The sequence below is a fragment of the Dipodomys ordii genome, unplaced genomic scaffold, assembly GCF_000151885.1.
Source record: "Dipodomys ordii isolate 6190 unplaced genomic scaffold, Dord_2.0 Scaffold61, whole genome shotgun sequence".
Taxonomy (NCBI): Eukaryota; Metazoa; Chordata; class Mammalia; order Rodentia; family Heteromyidae; genus Dipodomys; species Dipodomys ordii.
Genome location: NW_012267277.1, coordinates 4,329,156 through 4,352,802, shown reverse-complemented (window position 1 = coordinate 4,352,802; position 23,647 = coordinate 4,329,156). Strand labels below are relative to the sequence as shown.

At 40.7% G+C, this 23,647-nt stretch overlaps 1 protein-coding gene across 4 annotated transcripts in view; it reads left to right on the top strand.

The window, feature by feature from the left end:
- Window positions 1–23,647, top strand: part of Fggy (FGGY carbohydrate kinase domain containing) — a 363,024-nt gene that overhangs the window by 280,896 nt on the left and 58,481 nt on the right. For 3 of the 4 annotated variants that reach the window (XM_013022325.1, XM_013022324.1, XM_013022327.1), the window contains 2 exons: window positions 1,339–1,459; window positions 7,295–7,389. In XM_013022325.1, the coding sequence (XP_012877779.1) occupies window positions 1,339–1,459; window positions 7,295–7,389 (216 nt within the window). The remainder of the gene's footprint in view (window positions 1–1,338; window positions 1,460–7,294; window positions 7,390–23,647) is intronic. The other variant, XM_013022326.1, reaches the window with a different exon arrangement.

The window sequence follows — 23,647 nt, the reverse complement described above, 5'->3', positions numbered from 1 at the left end:
TCTATGAAGACACAGGGACCTTCCAGATATTTAGTCCTTTATTTCCCCTGACCATTTCCTCCCTCTCATTTAGCAATTCACTCCCATGGTCCTTCCTCGGACATTGCCAATAAATCATTATTTTAGTGTTAGATTTTTGGAACTTCCATATAAATTACTAAGCTCAACTATTCAAATAACATAGCCAACAGTAAAGAATTCTCTGTTAAAATTCATCTTGCTGCCCCTAAGGTAGTGTCTTTTCCTCAATCCATAATGTATTTTACTGACTTGAATAAACTCAACAAGCCAGGGATTAGGATAATTCATTTTAAAAGGATACTAAGATAGAAGATCTGATATACAAGATCTGATTATAAATACAGTGAAGCCCTGAACCATCCAGAATGTGTGCTTTTCTCCATTTGACCCCAGGTCATGGGAATAATGGATGCTGGTCCAGAAGCCTCAGTGTTATTGTATCACTGTCTGGTTTCAGGTTGTAATGAGTTTTAGCCCTTGGCTGTCATGAAGGCTTGTAGCATCCTTTGTGTGTGTGTGTATGTGTGTGTGTATGTGTGTCTGTGTGTGTGTGGTCTGTGTCTGTGTGTGTGGTATGTGTCTGTGTCTGTGTCTGTGTGTGTGGTGTGTGGTGTGTTGTGCCAGTTCTGCAGATTGAAATTGATCATGGGGCCCTCTTGCTCACAGCTGCTGCTCTACAACTTGAACCGTGCCTCTATTTTGAGCTTTAGCTGGTTTATTAGCATTAAGAATCAGGTAGCTTTGTCTGCTTGGGCTTGCTTCAAACACGGATTCTCAGATCTCAGTAGCTAGGATTATAGACATGAGCCACCAGTCCTAGCTTGCAGTTTACCTTTCTTCCTTAGTGAAGTGTCCCTTTTCCATAGTTTTGGTGCTGTTTTGTGTTTATTTGTGTATTTGTTTGTTTCTGTACCTTTTCTAAGGAAGACATCTTTAGTTCCCATTTAGTGACGGTAGACTGACTAGAATGTTGCTTTCAGAGCAACATTGCAGTCACTCCATTCTCAGTCCCCAGCAATATCTGGGCCACTATAAACTCTCACCAAATAGTTGAACAAATGGTGTTAGTATTAACTAAATTTTTGTCAGTGTTGTGTAACTATAGATTGAAGCACACGGTGTAATAATTCAAAGGATTCTGAACTCATATAGACAATGTTGGAATTCTTACTCTGATTTAATGAACTCTGATCTTAGGCAACATACTCTCTCTGAGTATCATTTCTGAGATGGTGCAGTGTCAAGTGTGGGGTAAACAACAGCACATTTTCTTTATTGCTATGGGACTAACACTTTTTTCTGCTTTTCTCTTTTAAGTTTGGAACCCGCTTCATCATAGAGGCTATGGAAGCAGCAGGTCACTCGCTCAGTACTCTTTTCTTGTGTGGAGGTCTGAGCAAGAATCCCCTTTTTGTTCAGATGCATGCAGACATTACTGGTAAGTCTGGAGAGCAAAAAAGAAGGTTGTTTTAGATTTGGCAGCAAATGGACATAGACATTTCTGAGCAGGCTCAGAAAAGAGACTACCAGTGGTGTGCCAACCTATTAAGATGACGATGGAGTCTATATACTCTTGATGGAGGAAATAAAATCTAACTATATTGAACTATTGAATGAGACAAGAAAGGTCAGCCAGGGCTTGAGATTAATTGAAGCATTTATTCAACGGTTTCAAATACTTCTGATCTAGGCATTGTGGAAACTGTTGAAGATACAGTGACGAATAAGATGTGATTCTTGCCTCTGCCTATTGAGGAAAGCAAACTACACACAAACATATTGAGTATAGTGTGACAAGAGCTCTGAGTGAGAAATAAGAAAACACAGGGCATTATGAAAACCTAGTGGGTGATGCACCCACTTTTGGCCCTGTGACCGCTGGCACTTGTGGCTTGGGAGAAAATGATTAGGAAGCTGTCTGAACATGGAATACAGAGCCAGAAGAACCAGGATGCTGTGGAACTAGGTTCTAGCTACAGATGGGGCTTTGATCCCAAAGGGTCCAAGATCCTAGGATTCCTCCTCAGCATTCAGAATCAGGGATGGTGATATAGGCGGAGGGAATCCAGAGCAGTAGTTGAGCCCTTGGGACAGACAGCATCCTCAGGAGAACCCCTTGGAGAGAAACTCCACTAACTAAGACTTCCTGGTGGTACAAAGACTGGCCTTGACTCCCAAGATCTCTGGACTGGATGCCTCACTCCTCTTTCTCTTCCTTTTACAGTGTCTCTTGGGGGTTCCCTCCCAGGATAAATCCATTCTTGGGTTACCAAGTACTAGGAAATGACGGGGGGGAGGCGGGAGAGGGGAGAGGTGGTGCAGGGCTTAGGAAGATGGCTTAGTGGGTAGAGTGCTTGCCTTGCACACATGAGTACCTGGATTTGATTCCTCACCACCACATAAGCAGAAAAAGCCGGAAGTGGTGCTATGGCTCAAGTGGTAGAGCGCTAGCCTTGAGCTGAAGAGCTGGGGGACAGCACCCAGGCACTGATGGTTCATGCCTATAATCCTAGCTACTCAGAAGGCTGAGATCTGAGGATCACAGTTCAAAGCCAGCCTAGACAGGAAAGTCCGTGAGACTCTTATCACCAATAAACCACCAGAAAACCAGAAGTGGTGCTGTGGCTCAAGTGGTGGAGCACTAGCCTTGAACTAAAGAGCTGAAGGACAGCGCCCAAGCACAGAGTTCAAGCCCCATGACAAAAAAAAAAAAAAAAAAGGACAGGGAAAAGAAGTAAAGAGGGATTGGCCCCTGGTTCACAGGCTGACACCAGGCTGACACGTGTCCACCTTACCCTGTCCCCCATTCACCATGACCCCTTGCTGTCCCCAGGTTCCTCAGCTCCCTCTGTTTTACCATCCCACCTGCCTCTTGAGACCATGCAGACTCTAGCACATGAGAGCCCCGGTGACATTATGGGCACAGCTGATATCTCCACATTGTAAGAGATGAAACTTAGTAAGACACTTACCCCATCGCAGAGATAAGTAGACTAAAGCACAAGGCAGAAGGCCTTTTAGAATCCTCACCATCTGAAGGTAGATCGATCACGTATAAAAGTTACTAGCATTAACCAAAGGCCTGCAGTGTATCAGTGTGAATCACTTTGTATATATTTAATCGTCACCACTGAAGTTAGAAAGGAGAACTTGGAGGCTAATTAACGTGAGTTTGCCAAGTCTGGGCTTAGTCTCCATTATACTTATAGCTGACCCAAGTTTCTAGATTTTTCACTTGTCACGATTTGTCACTTGATTCCTCCTTTTCCTGAGATGTTGGAAACCTGTGCCATTGGGCCACAGTGGGCATGGAATGTGAGGTGCAAAGTAGGAAGATATCAAAAGGAGCCAGATTAGCCTACATCTTACCCTATAGTAGGAAAACCGTGACCACATTTTATGTAAAAGTCACCTGTGTGATATCTGCCACAGGCCTTAAGTTGAATTTGTGACTTCCTAATTTCAGACCTTCTAATGAACAAAAAGACATCCTACCTCTATGCAGGAAGAAAGATGGAAGTCAGCTTTGGGTGACAGGCTGTCCAAAGGAATAGGACATCAGGGCAGCCAGGAGCAACACAGGAGGTGGTCAGCACTTGGAATGAGTCATCCTCCAGCCCTTGTCCCTCAGCCAACTCAGAAGCTGGGGTGTAGCTGAATTTTTAGAAACTGCTGCTCATCTAGGCTGTTGAATGAATAGGCTGTTAATGGTTGTTTGGATTCAGATTGAAACTGGACCCTTTGTCTCTAACTGTGGGCCAGTTACAGTTGCAGACAAAGGGACCTTTTCTTTGGCTTGGAATTCCTCAGCCTGTGACTGACAAGTGATGGCAAAGTGCATCTGCCTTTAAATGCTTTGGGTTCTGTTAAATTCATTAATGCATCAGATAAAATAGTTCACATTCCAGGCAAGGGCTTCCTCATCCTCCCTTCACCCAGCACTCAGAGAAAAGAACACATTTGCATTTGTCCTATAAAAGGCATGCCACAGCAGCCAATGGATAGGTGCCCTTAAACACTGTAACTGCCCTAGTTTTCCTCCAAGAAAGGTTTAGAGAGGACCATAGACATGGTACAATGTTCTCAGAAACACAATAAACACATACACACATACCATGGAATTTGGAAGATTCTTTGGAAAAAGAACAGGAAGCCACCTCTGTGACTTAGGGCAACTTACTTTACCATTCTGAGCCTCAGTTCCCTCTTGTGAAAGACAGAATTGTTATCACCTCCTATGTGCAGATTATGCTGAGGGAAATAATTCAGGAGCTGGCGCACTCCAGATCTGTTCTAGATGCTTCCTAGGCGATGGATACATATTCACTTCTGCCCTCCAGTTTTGCCAGAATGAGAAGGGATGGTAAGGGGAAAGATGGCTTAATGTGTTATAAGCAAATCTTTGTATGTGAGGAGCCCGCTGTGTGTGAGCATGGAGCTTTGCTAGCTGAGAAATGTGGATGCAAGGAAGAACCTTCTTGTGCCCTGGCCCTTTGGTTAAGTGTGGTTTCAAAAAATTCTTGGGTGTATACTAAGTAATTGTAGGTTTCCCCAGTGACTTAGGACTAAATGTTCTTCTAACTTTTATTTATTTATTTATTTTTAGTACTGGCAGATGCAGTAGGGGTTTCCCTTTTCCTGTCTTACTCATCATTTTAATCATTAGTTCATTCATTTGTTCACTCCAAAGCACACTGAGCACTTCAGCCTATCCAGTCTGTGCTTGGCCCAAGGATGCAAAGAACAGTATGTCCTCTAAGAGGTTTGATATAAATCAGAAAAGGTTTCATGGCCTTCAAATCAGTGTGCAAGAGAGCAGAGTGGGGATCTGGAAGCCAGAGGAGACAGGGCCAGTCCAGGAACACATATAGTCATATAAGGTCAGCTGGAGAGAAATTGAAGGGTATATTTACAAAGATGGGATTGGTTGGGAGGGGAGGGAATCCAGGCTCTCTGTAGGATTTCTGTCCTTAGGCTTATGATATTCACCTTGAGACAGGAGCTTAGTTGAGGATATAGCCAGAAGCCAAGGGGTAGTGTTCCATTCTGGCCACTTTCCCTGGGCTAGGAGCAATGTAAGGGAGAGATGGAGAGGAGGAAGTGGGATTGGTGTGAGAGTGGGACTGGCCAGATAGAATAGTGGACTGTTCCATTCTGGGTAACAGAGGTTAGGAGACCTATCATAGATAAGGGAAACTTACAGAATCATAACAGCTAATAGTAATATAGAGCTTTCTGCAAGCCATGCAATCTTCAAGTGTCTTTCTTTTCATAGCGCTTTTCTCATGGCAACCCTATGAGATGTGTGGAATTGGAATCCTCTTGAAGATGAGAAAAGTATGGCACAGAGAGGTTGAATAACCTGCCTGGCATCACATAGCTAAGTCACCAGGGAAGCCAAAAGTCAAGCTTCAGCTGTGTGCCTGCAGAGCCCTTTGGGGCTGCAATCTGAGAGCTAAGAAGGCTTTTATCAGGCTCCCTCTGGCCTCTGATTCCCAAGGAGATCTTCCTTCTCTGCTCAGACCAGGAAAACACTAGGTGGGAAATAAACATCACCAGGGCATTTGGAGGTTTATCTTCTAAAAAGTCCCAGGTCCACAGGAGGCCTCAGTAGCCACAGTAATAAGCCCATGTGTACCATTCTTAGGATTCTGTCCAGACATGAAATGTCCGCCTGCCTGGGCCCCTGCCTGCCCCGCCCCCCCCAATGTGGTCTGGTGTCTGTCCTTCCCCTCTTAATGGCTGCAGGGACCTTTCTCTATGCTCTCTCCATTACTCTACTTTTCAAACCAGGTAAAGTGCATATAGAGGCCCCACTTACCACCAATACTATATTTCTAACAGCAGCAGCCAGGACATGCCCCTGGCTAGGAAATTCGCTAATCCCCACGATGCACCTGTGTGCTGTCTTGTCCCCATTTGACACAGTGGGAACTAAGAGACTAATTTGAAGAACGTACTGAAGGACTCAGAGCTGACGGAAGCAGGAAACATCTGGCCTAAGCTTCTACCACAGCCTCCAGCCAGCCAATAGCCAGCAGACACAGCCTTAGCCAGCATCCCTGAGTCCTTCGGATGACTAGGGGAGTTCTGTCTCCTGTCCCTCTGTCAGTTCCCCTCTGTCTACCGAAGAGGCAGGAGACCAATTAGGAGGTACGGGGACACAGAGGAGCTTATATGCCTTATTTTTGATAGCTCTGTTGGGTCTCACCAGAACTTCATGAGATGGATGACATTTTTAACCCCATGTTGCAGATAAGAAATGGAGGGCTTGTCTAGGATCATACATTGAAGTCAGTGAAGAAGCTGTTGAGATTCCTGGGACACATAGGTAGAGGGCTTCTTCCTCCTGGTGAACCTCTGCTCACCTTCAAAGGCCTGTTTCAGACTCATATCCATGACGACATTGTCCCCACCCCCTGGATATGTTCTCCCATCACTCAGTCACTTACCCACTTACCTTGAGCTGCTTCTCAGTCTACACGCCAGAGACATAGCAGTAGACAAAACATAACTCTGACCCTCATAGAGCATAAATTCTGGGCCTGTTAAATAGATGCCAAACAACATAACTAAATAAAACCCCAGGTGGAAGATGAAGAGAAAATAGGGAAGGGGGTGGTGGTTGTCATCGTAAATGTCATGACCAGAAAGGCTTATGTGTTTCCAGGGAAGGAAGGGATACAGTTAATGCCTGATGTCTGGAGTAGCAGAGGCCAGGACCACAGGGCTGGGAGGAGACAGTGCATACTGTGAAAAAGTGAGCCAGACCCCAAAGGAGGACAGCTAAGTAGGGACTATGGCTTGTGGTGTGAGAGAGGTGTAGAAAGCCCCCGGAAGTATGATGTCCACCTTGGGTTGTTACCCGCCTTCTCTTAGTACATCTCAGTTAGACAACCAACCTCCTTTTAGGCCTTGCTTCCTTTATCCATCTCCCCTCTGAGTCAGAAATCTGAGAACATAGCCTTCCTGGGGCCTGCAAAGCCTCTGATAAACACTGATTGACCTGAGCTTGAACCACATGTCAGGCAGTAGCAGAATCCTGGAAACCTGTGCACCAAGGTCTCATGAGTTGATAGATATGGTGATGGCTTCCCTGGGGGTTCTTGGCTACTCACAAGCAGGCACCAGCCAGGAACCAAGACATCCTAAGAAATAGAGAGCTGTAAGGGAGGGAACTGGACTCTGCTGCCTTGACATCAGGTGTTTTGCTGGCTCTTCACATTGCTGCCAGCCTTGCTCCCTAACCAAGGTGTGGCCTTGTCCTGTGCAGGCATGCCTGTGGTCCTGTCGCAAGAGGTGGAATCGGTCCTTGTGGGTGCTGCTATTCTGGGTGCTTGTGCCTCTGGGGATTTCACTTCTGTACAGGTAGGTGATGATCCAGGGGCGGGTTCTGGTCCCTCTTCTGTCTGAGGCTGTCTTTCCTCTTGACAGCAGCTCACATCATGCAAAACACGCACAGGATATAATTAAGAAATGATAGGTTCCTGCCAGGGAAATCACAAATGCTTCTAGCCTCAGACATATTTATTGGAATTTTCATTTGACTTGGCCTCTTGTCAGGGTTTGGTTATTGTTTTTCAGGTGGTTTTCTTTGTTCTTCTCTAAAATAACTCTTAAATTGTTTCCTTTAACTTTCTCCTGGACCACTGTTCTTTAAGCAAATAAAACAGGTAAAGCTCAAAGCTATAAAGTTTTATATATACTTCTGATTTTTTTTAGTATCTTATTTTCAACCCCATTACTTTCTAAATACTTTTGAGGCCTGCATCAACAAGAAACACAAAAGAAAATCTTGGTTTTAAAAAAAAGGAATTCAAAAGAAAAACAAGGAAGAAAGATATAAGAAAATGAGATGGAAACAATTTGGTATCTGTGATTGATACATAATTTGGCTCTTAGTTTCCTGGCAGCCAAGAGAAAAAAAGTAAAAATAAAAAGGACACATGATAAATTACATAATCCTTATTTTCAAAAAGAGGAAACATACTAGTTTCTGGTAAAAATCTTTTCCCTACCATCTAATACAAAAGACATTCACACATTGGGTTTTAGGAACAGATTGTAAGTACTAAAATGATACAAAATAATAAAGAATGAATGTAGTGTAGAGTCGCATAGCACAGGCTCTCTAGAATTAGACCACTGGGGTTTAAAACCTAGTTTGCCAGTCTAACTAGTATGCCCTTCACGGACATTTCCTTATCTATAATAATAACTAGTAGCTTGCTGTGACTTGTGTCTATAGCTTGTATATACCCGGTTAGTCCTTGCCATACCTCTATTCTCCCAATTTTATAATTTAGGATATTAAGAAACTCAGTCTAGTCTGAAATACCAAAAACAAGAAGTGTGGTTCCCAACTGTTAGAGTCAAAAAGTGTTTATTCAGCTAAAAATCAGAGAGTTTCATGTCTTGCCCAAGAACCTGGTTAAGCACCAAGTTTTCCCTCAATAGCCAGTTAAGGCAGCTCCATTTATTATGAGCCCCTTAGGTGCCAGGCACTATGCTTGATGCTTTTTGTATAACTTTCCTATACCAGCTAGAGGTCCATGGAGTAGACTATTAGAAACATGCCAGGTACCAATGGCTCATGCCTATAATTCTAGCTAATCAGGAGGCTGAGATCTGAGGATTGTGGTTCGAAGCCAGACTCAGGCAGGAAAGTCTGTTAGACTCTTATCTCCAATAAGCCACAAAAAAGCAACAACAACAACATGCTACAAAAAAAAAAAAAGTAAACAAGGAGCTGTGGCTCAAGTGTCACAGCATAGCCTTGAGCAAAAGAAGCTAAGGGATAGCACACCCAGGTCCTAAGTTCAGATCCCAGGACTGGAAAAAAAGAAAAACATAGATGCAAATACCAACTTACAAGTTCTTTGTTCCACATTTTAGAAAAGGTGCTAAAGTATACATTGTCCTATTGATGACCGTGAAATACTTCTCCCAAGGAGCTGGATCTATGCATTTAAATACAGATGGCATAATTGTATTGTCAACATTTTCCAGGTTTTCTAGTCTTCTAAAAACATGTCCTGTAAGATAGTTTTTAATTGTTGAAATGTCAATGAATTGTTGGTTATTATTTTAAGGTATCAATTTTTAAAACTATTTCTACAACTTGATGTCTTTTCCTTGCTAGGCCTAATTAAAATAATTAAAAATAGGAGAAATTGCCTAATGCTACCTCATGTAATAAAAGTATTTGTGTACCCTCAAAATTCCCATGTTGTAATTGAAATGAATATCTGGCAAGGTAATAGATGAAGTCACTAGAGCAGAGTCCCAGTTCAATGGGATTAGTGCCCTTGTGCAAAGAGATACCAAAAAGCTATTCTTTCTTCCTTAGAATTTTTCTTTGTCATCAAAAAAAGGTCCCTTATCAGAACTCATTAATTCTGGCACCGATTCTCCAGAACTGTCAGATTATACATTATGGTTGTTTGACCAATAGTCCCAACTACAGTTTTAATAAACCAACACATCTTAATCTTGACAGTCTCTGCGTGTGACATAAATGGTACTATCCTTGTGTTGTATGTGAGGAAACCAACCAAGGTTTAGAGACGTTTTAAGTAATTTACTCAAGGCTACATGGTCAGTAAAAGCAAAAACCTCATTGAAATATTGCTGGGCTTATATTCTACATTGATTCTCATTCTTTTTCTGATTTATACTGCTTTTACTATTTTGTATTCTGGGCTTCTTAAGTGTTCAGAGACATGCTTTCTGATTTGAAGTGGCATTGGCCACAATGAAGCCCAGAGAGAAACATCATAGGTTGGGCTGTGTCATCAAATGCTTTGTAACATGACTTATGGTGCCTAGTTGAAACCTTCATCAAAGTCATGAGTTCCAGTTCACTCACATCCTTCCTTGAGTGGAAACTAAGCTAAATTCCATGCTGATCTCTTTGGGCCTACTGCTACTCTTTGGAATAGAATTGAAGATAGGGAGAATCAGATATTGGAATTGATGATTTGAGTAGTAGCTCTGAGGCACCAACAGTTACAAATTCATGTCTCCTGCCCAATCCAAGGATGTATATGTCTGTCCTGATAGTTTTCAAGAAGACACTGCAATCTAATAAAAGGAGAAATACTTGTGGTTTCACTTGTCTTCGTTTACATACTCTAATCCCTGTATTATTGAACTCCATGCTTGCTTACACATCCTTAGACAATGTTACCTGTCCTCCTCAGATGCTTATTTTGTCTGTATCTTTACTATAAATATTTAAGAATTACCTGTAGTAGCATGGTTAAGATGAAGGGATTTTGAAAGTGACAGACATCTCCCAGGTATAAACTATGTTATTTGGAACTGCCTTGGAAACATAAATGGAGAAAACTTCCTTCACTCTTCTTCAAAGAAGAGGAGCTAACTTTTGTGCCCCAGACCTAGAGATCAGCTCAGGTGAGGTCAATCCCAACTGCTTCCTCCTATGGTTGATATTGTCAACCAAAACTTTTTTTTAATTCTTTTTTTAAATTTTATTTTATTGTAAAGATGCTATACATGGGGTTTATAGTTGCATGAGTAAGGTAATGAGTACATTTTTTTTGTTGAACATTGTTACCCTGCACAAAATCTTTTCTTTCAACTTCAACTTGATTTATAGAATGCCTGCCATTCTTTAAGAGGGCTTTGTGATTCCTGTTATCAACTCAACATGTACAGATGTTTTGTCTTCTGATGGACTAAACAAACATCTGGTTGTTGAATGGAACATTTCACTGTGTATCTATATGACCTGACTTCTAGCCAGAGTCATCTTCATATATAGGAAAGGCTAGGAAGAACCCAGAGGTCACTGGCTGCAGGCTTATGTTTCTGGGGAGACAGGGCTTCCCAATTTTCTGGGCCCATGAATGGAATGACGTCAGCACTGGGGAGATTCCTGTAAGTTCCTTCAGTGATACCCAGGGTTATCCCTGAGGTAAAAGTCTAGCTGTTGACTAGTAGTAGGAGGGGTACCTCTTATTACTAGGGGTGTGGAATGGACAAAATCATGCTCTCCGTGACTTTTCCACCTGATTACCCTTCATCACCACACAATAAAATAATCCTAGTTCTGAAAATCCTGGAAAACATATAATTAAGATGAAGTTGAGGGCAAGTCAAAAACACTTCTGTAGGCTTCTAGGGCCTATGAAGTTAATAAATTGGGGGTAAAATGATTTTATGAAATGTCATCATGCTTAGAGAGGTTCTCATAAATTCAAGGACAAAGGAAATAAGAAGCTGGCTTTAAGGAAGTGTGAGAGAATATCCAGTCAAATAGGAAAGAGGCAGAAATATAATATGGCTTTCTACGTTATACTTCCTTCAGATCCCCTGCAGATGCCATTCGCTTTCTATAATTAAGGAGACAGGCTTCTTTTTTCAAGACCATTTATACAAAATGAACTTTAATTCTAACAGTGCTATTTATCTTGAAATGCCATCTTCCTCCCCACACCCACCAAAAGCAGCAGAGAGATCACCCAAAGCAAAAATCAGCACAAGGCCTTGACAAGAGACCAAATTGAACCCAGCAATCATTTGAAGGGGAGTACCAGTCTGAAGAAAACTAGCCCAATCAATCAAAAGCCTTTCCTCCTCCCTCCATGGGAGAGTTGCACCCCTGCAAACCACTGACTCCATGCACCGCCAACAGCAACTTTCTCTATCAAGTTCCAGACAGATGCTGTGTCTCCAGACCAACACATGTAAGCGGCCAGTGGAGGGCTATGATTACTCACCCTTTCTGTCATGCATGCCCACAAGATAAACTACCCTTGCCGACCGCAGTGGTCAACCCTTAAGGTCAGTCCTTGCAAACATCCTCATTGCTTTCCTGGAGCCTCTCCATCCATGAAATGTACTTCATTTAGATCTAGTTATATCCCTCGCTTCATAGGCAGTTCAAAGTCTGTGCTTTTAGGCACAGTATATCTCCTGTTTTGTTTAGTATTGTGAGAATTGACTTGCTGAGATTTTTAGTGTTGTTTGACCTTCTAGTGCTATAAATACCACATTTACAGTTTGCAAGTAAAACTAATTATCATGACTTCAACTCCTGGAGGCTTGGAAAGACTGACAAATCATGGCCATTCAGAGATAAGAAACTATCCCATTTCTTGGCACATTCAGCTTTAATTCACTTGGATTTTTTTTCCTCTTCTAAAACACAAGTAATAACTCATATTCATTGGGAAAAAAGAAAGTTCACTAAAGATAAAAAAAGCCATCTAGAAACATTAATCTAATTACTCACAAATTGCTTATTTTAGTATCAGTTATTTAATATACTGGTTTCTATTCTTTTTTGTCTTTTGTATATAATCAAAATTATTTTATTTTTAATTTACAAAAATATATTCATACAATGCATATGGTTTTATAGTTTTATTTTCCACTCCAAAACACATAGAAAACCTCTTTACTTACCACTTTTGCAGGACATCTAATTTTCAGAATATACCATGCTTTACATGCATGCTGTACAACACTTAGGTTGCCTCAGTGTTTTGAAGAATGCTGCAGACAGGTGTGGTGGCTGGTGCCTGTAATCCTAACTTCTTAGGTGGCAGAAATGAGGAGGATCACAGTTCTAGGTCAGCCCAGTCATAATGTTTGTGAGATGGCACCTCAAGATAAAAAAAATGCACCCCAGTTATAACAGGAATATAAATAGGAAGTTCAGGCCAACCAGGACAAAAAATAAAATCCTATCTAAAAAAACAAAAAGCACAAAGTGAAAAGGGCTGGAGGTGTGAGTCAAGCAGTAGGGCACTTGCCTGGCAAGTATAAAGAAAGTCCAATGTGTTGTTTTTTTAATGCTGTGACTAACATCTTTGTAACTATATTTTTGCACACAACCTAAATGATTTTCCTACACAAATTATGGTATGATACAACTGTTCAGTCAAAAGCTTTGCCTCATTTTTAGAATTTTTAGACATAATAATTTATATACTTACTAAGAATAAATGAAAAATTCAAGGTTGTGTTTCTTGAGTATAAGGACCCTCTTGCTGTGAAGTTTAGTTCCCTCTAGCTTTCCTCAGCCATCCTTTTTTAATCCCATTCATTTCACATGTGGTCCTGATAGTGACTTTTTTAGTTAGCCTTTTGGCCTTTACTGCTAAAACATGTGTTTCTGGAGATCTGAGATGCTGGTTTTTAATTGGATAGATTCAGATTTCTGATTCACTTTTCTGAGTACATATCCTGTACTATATGTTGATGCCTCATAGAAAGTTAGCCAAAAACTTTAGGATGATAATCAATTAAGAAAGAATTAAGAATGTGATATTGGTCACAACCATCATTGTATTTTCTGCAATACTTGGCTTACCACCACATTGTTTTTAATGAATTTAAGAATCTTTTTATAAGAATTCCTATCTGGGCCTGGGAAGGTGGCTCAGTGGTAGAGTGCTTGCCTTGCATGCATGAGGCCCTGGGTTCGATTGCTCTGCACCATATAAGCAAAAAAGAAAAAAGCTGGAAGTGGCGCTATGGCTCAAGTGGTAGAGTGCTAGCCTTGAGCTGAAGAGGTGAGGGACAGCGCCCAGGCCCAGAGTTCAGGCCCCATGACTGGACCTCCCCCCCAAAAAAAAGAATTCCTATCTGTACAAAACAAAAACAAAAAATCAGAAACATTCAAGTTCTGATTAATTATCAATCTCCTGGTTTCAATCTCATTTTCAAAATAGCTCCATGATGTTAAAGTCAAGCTATCAGCTTGAAAGTAAAATTCTATTCTTAGGAAACTATCTAAATATGTGACACATAATAGTTGATTCTTCTGTTTGAAGTTTTTTCATTCATTTGGGTAGAGAAAACTTCATACTATGCCCACTAGTATTAATTTGGTTTTAATCATAATCTACCTGATTATTTTTATAGAGGTAGATATAAATATTTTAATTAATGCTTTATTAAGAAGATACTTTTCTTGTATGTGTGCCAGCACTGGGGCTTAACTCAGGACCTTATGCTTTCCCTTACCTTTTCTCCCTCAAAATTGGCACTCTACCACTTGAGTTCTGTCTCTACTTCTGGATTTTGCTGGTTAATTTGGAGATCAGAGTCTCATGGATTTGTCTGGCTGAGTTTAATTTGAACAGTGATCCCAGATCTCAGCCTCTGTAAAAGCTAAGATTGCAAGTATGATCCACTGGTGAAAAATACTATTTTTATTACCATGCATATTTAATTACTATTAGATATACTATTTCCAAATATCTCCCTTTCCCTATCATTTTATTCAGAAACTTAAGAATTAGACTTATAAAAGCAAAAATGGCCAAATGTCTACTGAATTCTTAGAAACGTATGTTTCTAAAACAAGATCTCTCTAACTCTTTGACTTGACCTTATGTTTTTGTTCTTTTTTATTATTTGATTTGTCAATACTGGGGTGTGAGCCCAGGCCTTGCACCTGCTGAGCCATGCCTCTAACCTTTTATTTTGTTTAAGACAACATTCACACTAGCACAAATCTAATGTGTGTGATGTTGGCAGGGACTCATAAAGAGTTGATACTCCTACACAGACAAATATGTACTAGTAGGTTTTATTTGTGCCATAGTTTTTCATATTAAACTTCCTTGTTGTAATAAACCAAATGAATAGCTCAGCCTTTGTTTTCCTGTATGGTAGGATAACTCAGAAATAGCAAACCTGCACTACATAATTTTAATATTGAACACAGTAACCTGAGCTGTGGAATCTGAGATCAGGAAAGGCAAGTTGTTTAGCTAAATTGAGAATATTTTAAGCTGTGTGAAATAACTACAAATGGAAATAGGAATGCAGCTAAACATAAATTAGTATTATTTTTAAGTAGTATCCAAAATAGATGATGTGAGTTTATTTGTATATTAAGTAAAGATGTACATGAAGTCTAGTTTCCTGTAGGTAGATAAAAGTGCACATTCACATTAAAGTAACCTCTATGTGTTTAAAACAGGTCTATTTGTGAAATTTTGGGCAGTGCATTAGAGACATCCTATGGGAAAATGTGGTAGGTGGAGTTGGTAACAAGACAGTTACTGGGAGCCCAGAGCAGAGGACTGTGTGGAGTTTGCCTTGGCATCTACTTGCAGCAAACCCTGGAAGCAAAAGGCTATGCTACTACCTCCATTCTCCATTGCTGCTCTGATCTTCCAGCCTCCTAATTAGCTGGACTCTGAGTCAGAGAGCAGGATTCTTTCTGTGCAGGTCAGCCTGGCCAGCTCTGGAGAAGGGTGGGCAGGAACTTCAGGAGAATATGAAGACATCCAACACTATTCTCTAGGCTTTAGGCTGGACCACTCAAAGTCTATGGCCTCAAAGCCAGTCTGCAAATAGTTTATTCAGATTTGTGATAAGATAAGGAACTTTCAATACAAAGTAAATCAATTATGTCACCAAGTGAACTGTTTGGTTCAGCTGACATTTTATTCATAGCAAGATGTTCTCAATGAAGGAATTAGTGTGTTGGTTTACATTCTGGGGAAAGTTCCTTATGTCATTACAGATGGGCCCTTTGAGGAGCTCTGAGCTTGACTCTGCTCTGGGATAATGAGAAACATGTTGGAGGTCCAGCAACAGCACTCTTTTATCCATGCTTTTATTTTCCTGCCTTAACATCTGCTAAAGAAAAAAGAGTTAATCTTTTTATTTATCTACTCTGAGTTAGGCATTGTGCTGAGGTACTTTAGCTAACAGTTAATTTTTGTAAGGTAGTTATTCATCTTCCTTTTACAGATGGCAAACAGGCTCAGAAAGTACAAGTAATGCACTCATAGCCTAACTGTTAGCAATGGCAGAACTGGCAACCAAATCTAGATCTGTCCCCAAATTACAGCCCTTTGGTATCTACACTATGCTAGAGCCCTGCTTAACTTTATCTGACATCAATACCCAAAGGGGGGGGCGGGAAACAGTTGTAAGAGAATCAGCCTGTATGGAAACCCCTGGTTTTTGCATTCCTTATTCTAATTCAAAGTTCCTGAAATAGGCACAATGCCTCACCCCTACCCCCAAATCAGCACAGGGCTAGGAGTCCAATGTTAATCCATCTCACAAAGCCTTTCTCAGCCTAGGCAGTCAGGCCTGAGATGAAGTCAGTTTATTTCTAAGTGGTTTGTGTCTGCTTTTATCTCTTTTTAAACCTGGGAGGTCAGGAAGAAGATGGGGAGAAAGAACTCATGAGAGGGATGCGTTTCCTTAAAAATGTTATTAATTGGTTGTGCAAAACAAAAGAGGGAAATAAAATATCTGCTTCTTACTAAGTAAAGGCATCTTCCTCCCTTATCTCATTAAAAATTGAAAGCACTCTTGGTTTAAGTAGGGCAAATTAGTAATTAAGTGCTATATAATCAACGTGGATAAACATAATATTGGAGGAGAGGCTAAATTAATCACTCTGCAGGCTTGTTTGGCCCCCATTAATGTGCCTTTTACTCATGTCCTTCCTGTGGTGCCAGGATGCATTTTCTGCTCTTCTCCACTACTGGAGCAGGGTAGGATGCACAAGTTGGGCTGATGGAGGACTGTAGTAGACCAGATCTGGAAATGGTATGCATATGTGTGGGCCCTGATTCAAAGTAAGCAATCACAACCCATGTTTCAGTCTCTAAATTTCATCAAGAGGAGCCTACATGTGAAAAGGAGACTACTATATAATAGTAAGACAAAGAAGAGTTAAACACACTCCCAATTTCCATAGACTTTGTAGTCTACTGGGGAGGGTGGGTGGATCTAGACAGACATGGTTAAGAAAAGGCCTATTGCTAAAATATAACAGCAAAGGCCATTTGCATGGCATCAAATTTTGGCTCTGCTGCTTTAGTTAGATGAGTTATTGAATTTCCCTGAACCTCAAAGCTCTCTCCTGAAAAAGATAAGATCATAAATGTAATATCTCATAACTCATGTTGTAAGGAGTAGACATGAAAATATAAAGCAAAATAGTTTTGAAAGGCTAGTCTTTGTTTAAATTGCAATTGTTATATGATGGGATAATAAAGCATCAAAGGAATTGTCATCTCTTGTCTTGAGGGCAGGAAAGTCTTCCCAACAAGGCAACATTTGAACCAATCTCGGAAGACTCCACAATGGAGCTAGAACTCAAGGTCTTAGAAATTCTCAGGTCTACGTAGTTTGCCTTGCTATACAGTGCCTATTCTCAATGCAGAAAGAGGAACATTTGACAGATCTCTCCATTTCAATATATAAAGATTAGTCACAATTACTACTCACTCATGCTGCATTATGGCAACTGGTATCAAGCACAGGGTAGGAGGTGAGACAGTAAGTGAGCTGGCACACTGTGGGAAAGGTAAGAGGAAACTGGAGGTGGGAGCTAGAGAAAGGAGCACTGATAGCATCTCCATGGCTTGCTAGCTATGGACATGACAGTGAGACAGACAAGTGCCGTGATGTGTTTGAGACTGTTCAATACTAACTAACCTCCTGAGTTGCTGTGGATCTTGTGTGAAATGAAGGGCAGATTGAAGACAATGCCTGTGAACAGAGAAGCATTATTCTTATTCCCTGTGTCCATTTTGTCTTTATAACAACCCATTGAGGTAGGTGGCATCAGTGCTACTTTATAAAGCAGAAAATGAAGCAACTCAGCCCTTGATAAGCTTGCCTATTGTCATCTAGAAAGTTCATGGAAAACTGAGGGTTTAAACTTACATGAAAGAGACCTATCCTTCACATGTCCCTCATAGCCCAGTGCTTTGGAAGATAAGAAGAGGTAAATGTACATGCTACATGCTGGAAATAGGGCAGACACTGCTTGGCTTCCAGGCTCCTTGGTCAGTTTTTTTCCTACCAATTGAGAGATTGGCAGGATGGAGCCTATAGCTGTGTAGGGCAGGCGGGCAGGCCACAGTGACTCACTCTGAATACTTAGCCCTTGGACATGGTATGAATGCAGCCACTTACACTGATGTGGACAGTTTTACATAGGGAATGAACAAGTTGTATCATCCATATTGTTTCCATATAGGATTTCAAGGAATCGTCTAATAAATAAGTAAGTATGCTACCAGAATAAAACTTACAAGTCAGAAACCATGTCAACAGAAAACAATACACTAACCACAATTTCTTGGAAAACCCTCAATCCTAGATGCCTTCAAATGTCAGGCCTGGCGAGATGCTAGCTTAGAACAGATGACTTATATCAAAGTGCTAGAAAAAGACTATCTTTAGTACTGAAAGTACGGCTGAAGGACCTTGAAACTCAGATTGTTTTAACACTGGATTGGCAAACACCAAATCAAACATCAATGGGACTTATCTAGGTCTCTGGCTCCCAACTATGGAGATTACTTCGATGGAGCTTCAGGCAGTCAAGGTAACACTGTAAACATATCAAGTCAGATGATATCCACAGAGTTAAAAGAGAGCACAAGTTTCTTTCAAGAGAGCACAAGTGTCGGGATTCCAAGTTCAAAAGTTGTCATTTCAAAAAAAAACCAAATAAACCTGGAAATGTTTCCTTGAAATTTTCATAGAAACAAACAATTGTGTTATATACCTTGTATATGTTGCTAATACCTTGTCAAGAGCCCACAAGGTAATAGTGAAACTTGGCTTCAGGTCACAGTTTTGGAGGTATTACTTGCCCCAGGGGCAGAGCTGAGAATATCCACTTCAGTATGTGGAAAACATGTCTGTTTTCCCTTCCCTGGATATTTCTATCCTCAGTCAATTTGCAAACAAAGCTGCATCACTGACTGAAGAGCGTTTTAAAGCTTTTCACTAGCCTGGCATTAGAGATGTGCTGAAATGAAGTACCCATCAATCGAGAAAGGGCAGCAGATGTTGAACCATATCAAATATCAGTAAACAGCAAGCCCACAGGGAGAGGCCATTGAACTTGGCATCTTACTCAAAAAAAAAAAAAAATAGGAAGATGGCTTCAAGCGAGAACACTGTGGCTTTTATGAACTGCATTAAGTATGTATTTTTTTCCAACTGCGTAGTTGCTTCTCCATGGAATCTTTGTAATGATCTACTTAGTAATGATCTACTCTGTTCTAATATTTGTTTTAATTTTTAAAATGATCTTTGTACAAAAGAGTCGCTGTTTATGACTACAATGCATCTTGATCAGTAACACCCCTTCCAACATTCTCCCCGCTCCTCCTCACCTACCCTTTCCTTTCTTTTTCTTAAATTTGTAGTTTATACATTGAATTCCTGACTGCATTCCCTCTCTTCTTGAGTAGTTTTTAATCTCTTTTTTAAAGGCACATTTAATGCTCACGGGCTATTTTAGGCTTTCAGATATCGAAACGTGTAAGTTTTTAAACTATCTCCCTAGTAATTGTGAGGACCTTCACGTTCTCATTTAGTATCCTCCATGTTTATTATTAACACTATGATTTATAGTATACATTATATTAGGTAATATAAGATTGTAAACTCTGATATCATGCATTATGGCATCTAATCTTGATTTCAAATTTTGTAAGTGTGTATTAGGATCCTTCCCTTCACCTAAGACTGTTTCCTCCATTGTAAAAGTAAGGCCATATGGTTGTGAGGATTAAATGAGATGGTATGTATAAGTATCTGGCACTCTTACCAGTATGATTACTCTCTCCATACGAGGGATACAGAATGATGGTAATGTTTACAATGTTAACTATCAATAGACAGTTGTACTCAGTACTGATACTTTACATATCTCACTGAGGGATTTTTTGTGCCTATTTTGTTTGCTTGTGGTGCTATAGATGCTACATCTACAGGCCTTACAGTTCTTATTAAAACAATATTCAAAACGGGCTGAGGACCAGCCTGTTTTCTTTCACTCAGAGAGCTTATTCAGCCCTTCTTTTGCCATGTTTACCCTGTGGTACATTTCCCAGGCCCCCTTACACCTGGCCTCTAGGTAGGTTTGTGCAATAGATGTTGGTAGAAGATTGATGTGCAGATTGGAAGGCAGATCATGTGTTCTCCTTTTACTACAGCAGCAGCTGCATCTTCTGTATGATTCTGACTTCCAGCCTTGTTCATCTTTCAGATTCCAATTCTGGCAAGTCAGCCACTGCTTGACTTTATTTCCAGACTTACATACCAGCTCCTGGACTGGTCACTTCTCTGCCTCCCATCATCCCTTGGTTCCCTGAAAAGGAAATAGCCTTTTACTTTGCCTTTCTTTGGTCCATTTCTACCTCTTTGACCTTAAGAACTCTTCTCTTAAGGATATGAGATCAATTTCTTATGTTAGATCTTTTTGTTGAAAGTACTTACACTAATTCTAACTGTACTCAGACTGGTATAATTGCTTTTAAAATGTTACAAGAGAGGTTTGAGCTTTTACAGTGAATTCACTTCCCTCCTCTCTCCTTGTTGGAATGAGCTAGGCCACTGGCTATTGTTAAGAACAGTTCATTTTGATGATTTAAAGCTGTAAGACAATAAATTGACATAAGCAACTTATGTCTTTATGACCACTGCCTTACACGCAGCTGCAGACTAGGCATTGGAGCCAGCAGCACCAAGAAAGCTTATCACTTCTCTGAGGAGACAAGGCCAGATTCAAGTAATAGACAAAGGTGGCATCTAATCAAAAAGGATAGGATCTCTTCCTTCTTAAGCTACAAGCTCTGGATCCTTCACTCTTCTGGATGAGTTACTACAATAGGTATATGATTACCCACATCCTCCAAATGAGGAAATGGAGGTTCAAGGACAGCAAGTTTTTCAGCCCACAGTACTATTAAGTCATCATGTCTGAATTTAATTTATATATCTTAGCGCCTATGATATTAGAAATTGGTATCTGCTTCTTCATGTTTTCCAAGCTTTCTATTTCAACACAGAAAATTGCACATACATACATACATACATACATACACATATATATTTCATATTCTTAGAAATTTCCTGGTACCTTGGCCTGGAACAGCCTGTGTATTGGGTGGAATGGATGGCAGAGAAATTCCTAACTGGGCTATCACCTGTTGCCATTTCTGCTAAGACAAGATCTTGACAAACAAGACAGATCTGGATAATTGGATTGTAGCAATTTTCTTCATCCCCTTGAGCTAACCACTACAGATTCCAGAAGAGGAATCTGTCAGTCATCTTAAGATGAAGATTTAGGCGGGTGCTGGTGGCTCACACCTGCAATCCTATCTACTCAGGAGGCTGAGATCTGAGGCTCACAGTTCAAAGCCAGCCTGGGCAGGAAAGTCTAGGAGACCCTTATCTCCAATTAATCACCAGAAAACCAGAAGTGGTGCTATGGCTCAAGTGGTAGAGTGCTAGTCTTGAGCTGAAGAGCTGAGGGACAGTGCCCAGGCCCAGAGTTCAAGTCCTATGACCAACAAAAAAAAAAAAAAAAAGATGACTATTTAAACAAGTGATTCATCTACTCAGAAATAGCGGGCTTTTCCTGTGAATGCGACTTTGTAGCATATTCTAATGTGGTGGGGAACTACGGGACCCCTGTTTTCTACAAGCTTTTAAAACTCATAGCAGAGGAGATCCTTTTAATCTACAACAGATGCTCTTTAAGCACTTGGAAGAATTAACTCACTTACTCCTCACGACTGTCCCATGAAGTCCCGGAATTATTAACACCTTACAGACAAACACTGAATCACAAAGACAAGGCATTTCCCCAGGTTGCACAGACAGTAAAAAATCAAGCTCAGATGTGAACTGAGACTTCCCATCTCTGTGGTGTGCTCGCTGTGAAGTGCTGAAATCCCTCTCTGCAATTCCTTTAGGCTGCATCTTGACACTGTCCTTAGATATTTCCATGTTTGCTCATCTCCCTCACTTGTCAGCTTCTGGGTAAGAGTCCAAGTCTTAGTCAGTAGTAGCCAGTAGGAGAAGCTACTCAAACCACATTGGAGTTGAAATTTTACTAATATTTATCCCAGAACAAGCTGAGGCAGGTACCTACTTGTGGGTCTACAAACAGTCAGCAATGGTGCTATTGTACGTGGATTTGAATGTAAAGCCCATAGCAAATAAAAGTCTGACCTTTGTCCCTACACATACCATGACTGACTCCAAACTACCCCTTACGATTCTCACTCACTTTAACTTTTCAGAGCTAAGCACTCCATGAGATTCTGTTCAGTCACTTAATAACCTGGAGTGAGAGCTGTACCTCCTTGGGTCTCCATTTCTTCCTCTTTAACTGCAAGGATCGAATTCTGATTTTCAAAACATGTCAAGCAGCGGAACCTCTCCAAGGCCAAATATAAAACAGAGCAGGTGTCCTGCGCCTGCGGCCCCTGGTACTCCTCCTTCCCACCACAGGCAGCCATTTATGGTCCCTGGCTGAACTTGGATTGGATTGGATTGTTTCAAAGAAAATAATGAAACTATATTAGGACAGTTAACGAAGAGACTTAATAATGAAATAATAAAATTGCTAGCCATGGAAACAGGTAGGCTGCAGGGCTCTCAGCATGGAATCTGTATGCCTGCACAACCATGACACACTGAGTCCCTGGCGAGGAGGAGAGCGCTGGGCTGACCATCTACGGAGAGCTAGAGAAGCTAGAGGCACTGGGCCCCATCCTCCTTGGAGAAAACAAAGAGAGTCGAAGCCCTGGTGAATTAGAAAATCTATCCATCAACTCTTAGAGATTGATTTTCTGTCTAGAGACCTGACTTTTTGCTTCACTAGCAGAGGGGAAGCAGACTGTTCTGGAAGGAGGGAAAAAACTGGCCTTCAGAAACACTTTCCTTCCTTTCCTTCCCTCCTTCTCTCTATCCTTCCTTCCTCCTTTCTTCATCCATCCTTCCCACCATCCCCTCCTTCCATTCCTTTCCTTCCCTCCCTCCTTCCTTTTCCTTTCTTTTCCTCCCCCTCTCTTTCTTTCTTCTCTTTCTTTCTTTCTTCCTTCTTTCCTTCCTTCCTTTCTTTTTTTTCTTTCTCCTCTATGTTTCAAAAATAACTTCTAATTTCCCTGGGGCTTACCACCATGAGTTTGCCCCTTTGTTGCCACTGAGAATACTGAACTGTGTATACCACCACCCATATCAGTTCTTCCTCAAGGTTTAATTCCATTTCTGTATTAGGATTTATAGAAAACTCTTTTAGACTTGAGGATAAATGTTCCATCTCTTTTAGGTTTGTCTGCTTCACAGACTCCTTCTGTCAGCTCCTCAAGAGTAAAAATCTTGTTATTTATTTATCTCCAGGGCTTAACACAGAACCCACTTGTCAAATCTTTGTTCATTCATTCAGCAAATGCCCCTTAGATATAGTAGAAAACAAAATAACTGTAGTCCTAATCTTGATCGGTTACAAAGAGATAATGAAAACAATAAATGCAAATATATTATAGCTTTGGTTAAGTGCTATAAAGGAAAAGAACAGGTTCAATGGAAGAGCTAATTAGAATAATGGATACATTAATGGAAGCAAATGATCTCAACTAACTCCTAACTGAATCTTGTTCTCATCTCTGTAAGTAAAAGCATTGCTATTATTTTAATTATCCCAACTGCTACCATTTTTTGAATACTCATTATATTCTGAGTTTTATGCTAGCATTTTTATATTTATTATATCAAATTCTTAAAATAACGCAATCAGTTATGCCTTCTTATCCCTCATTCCAGATGAAAAAACATAAGGCCCAGGAAACATAATTAA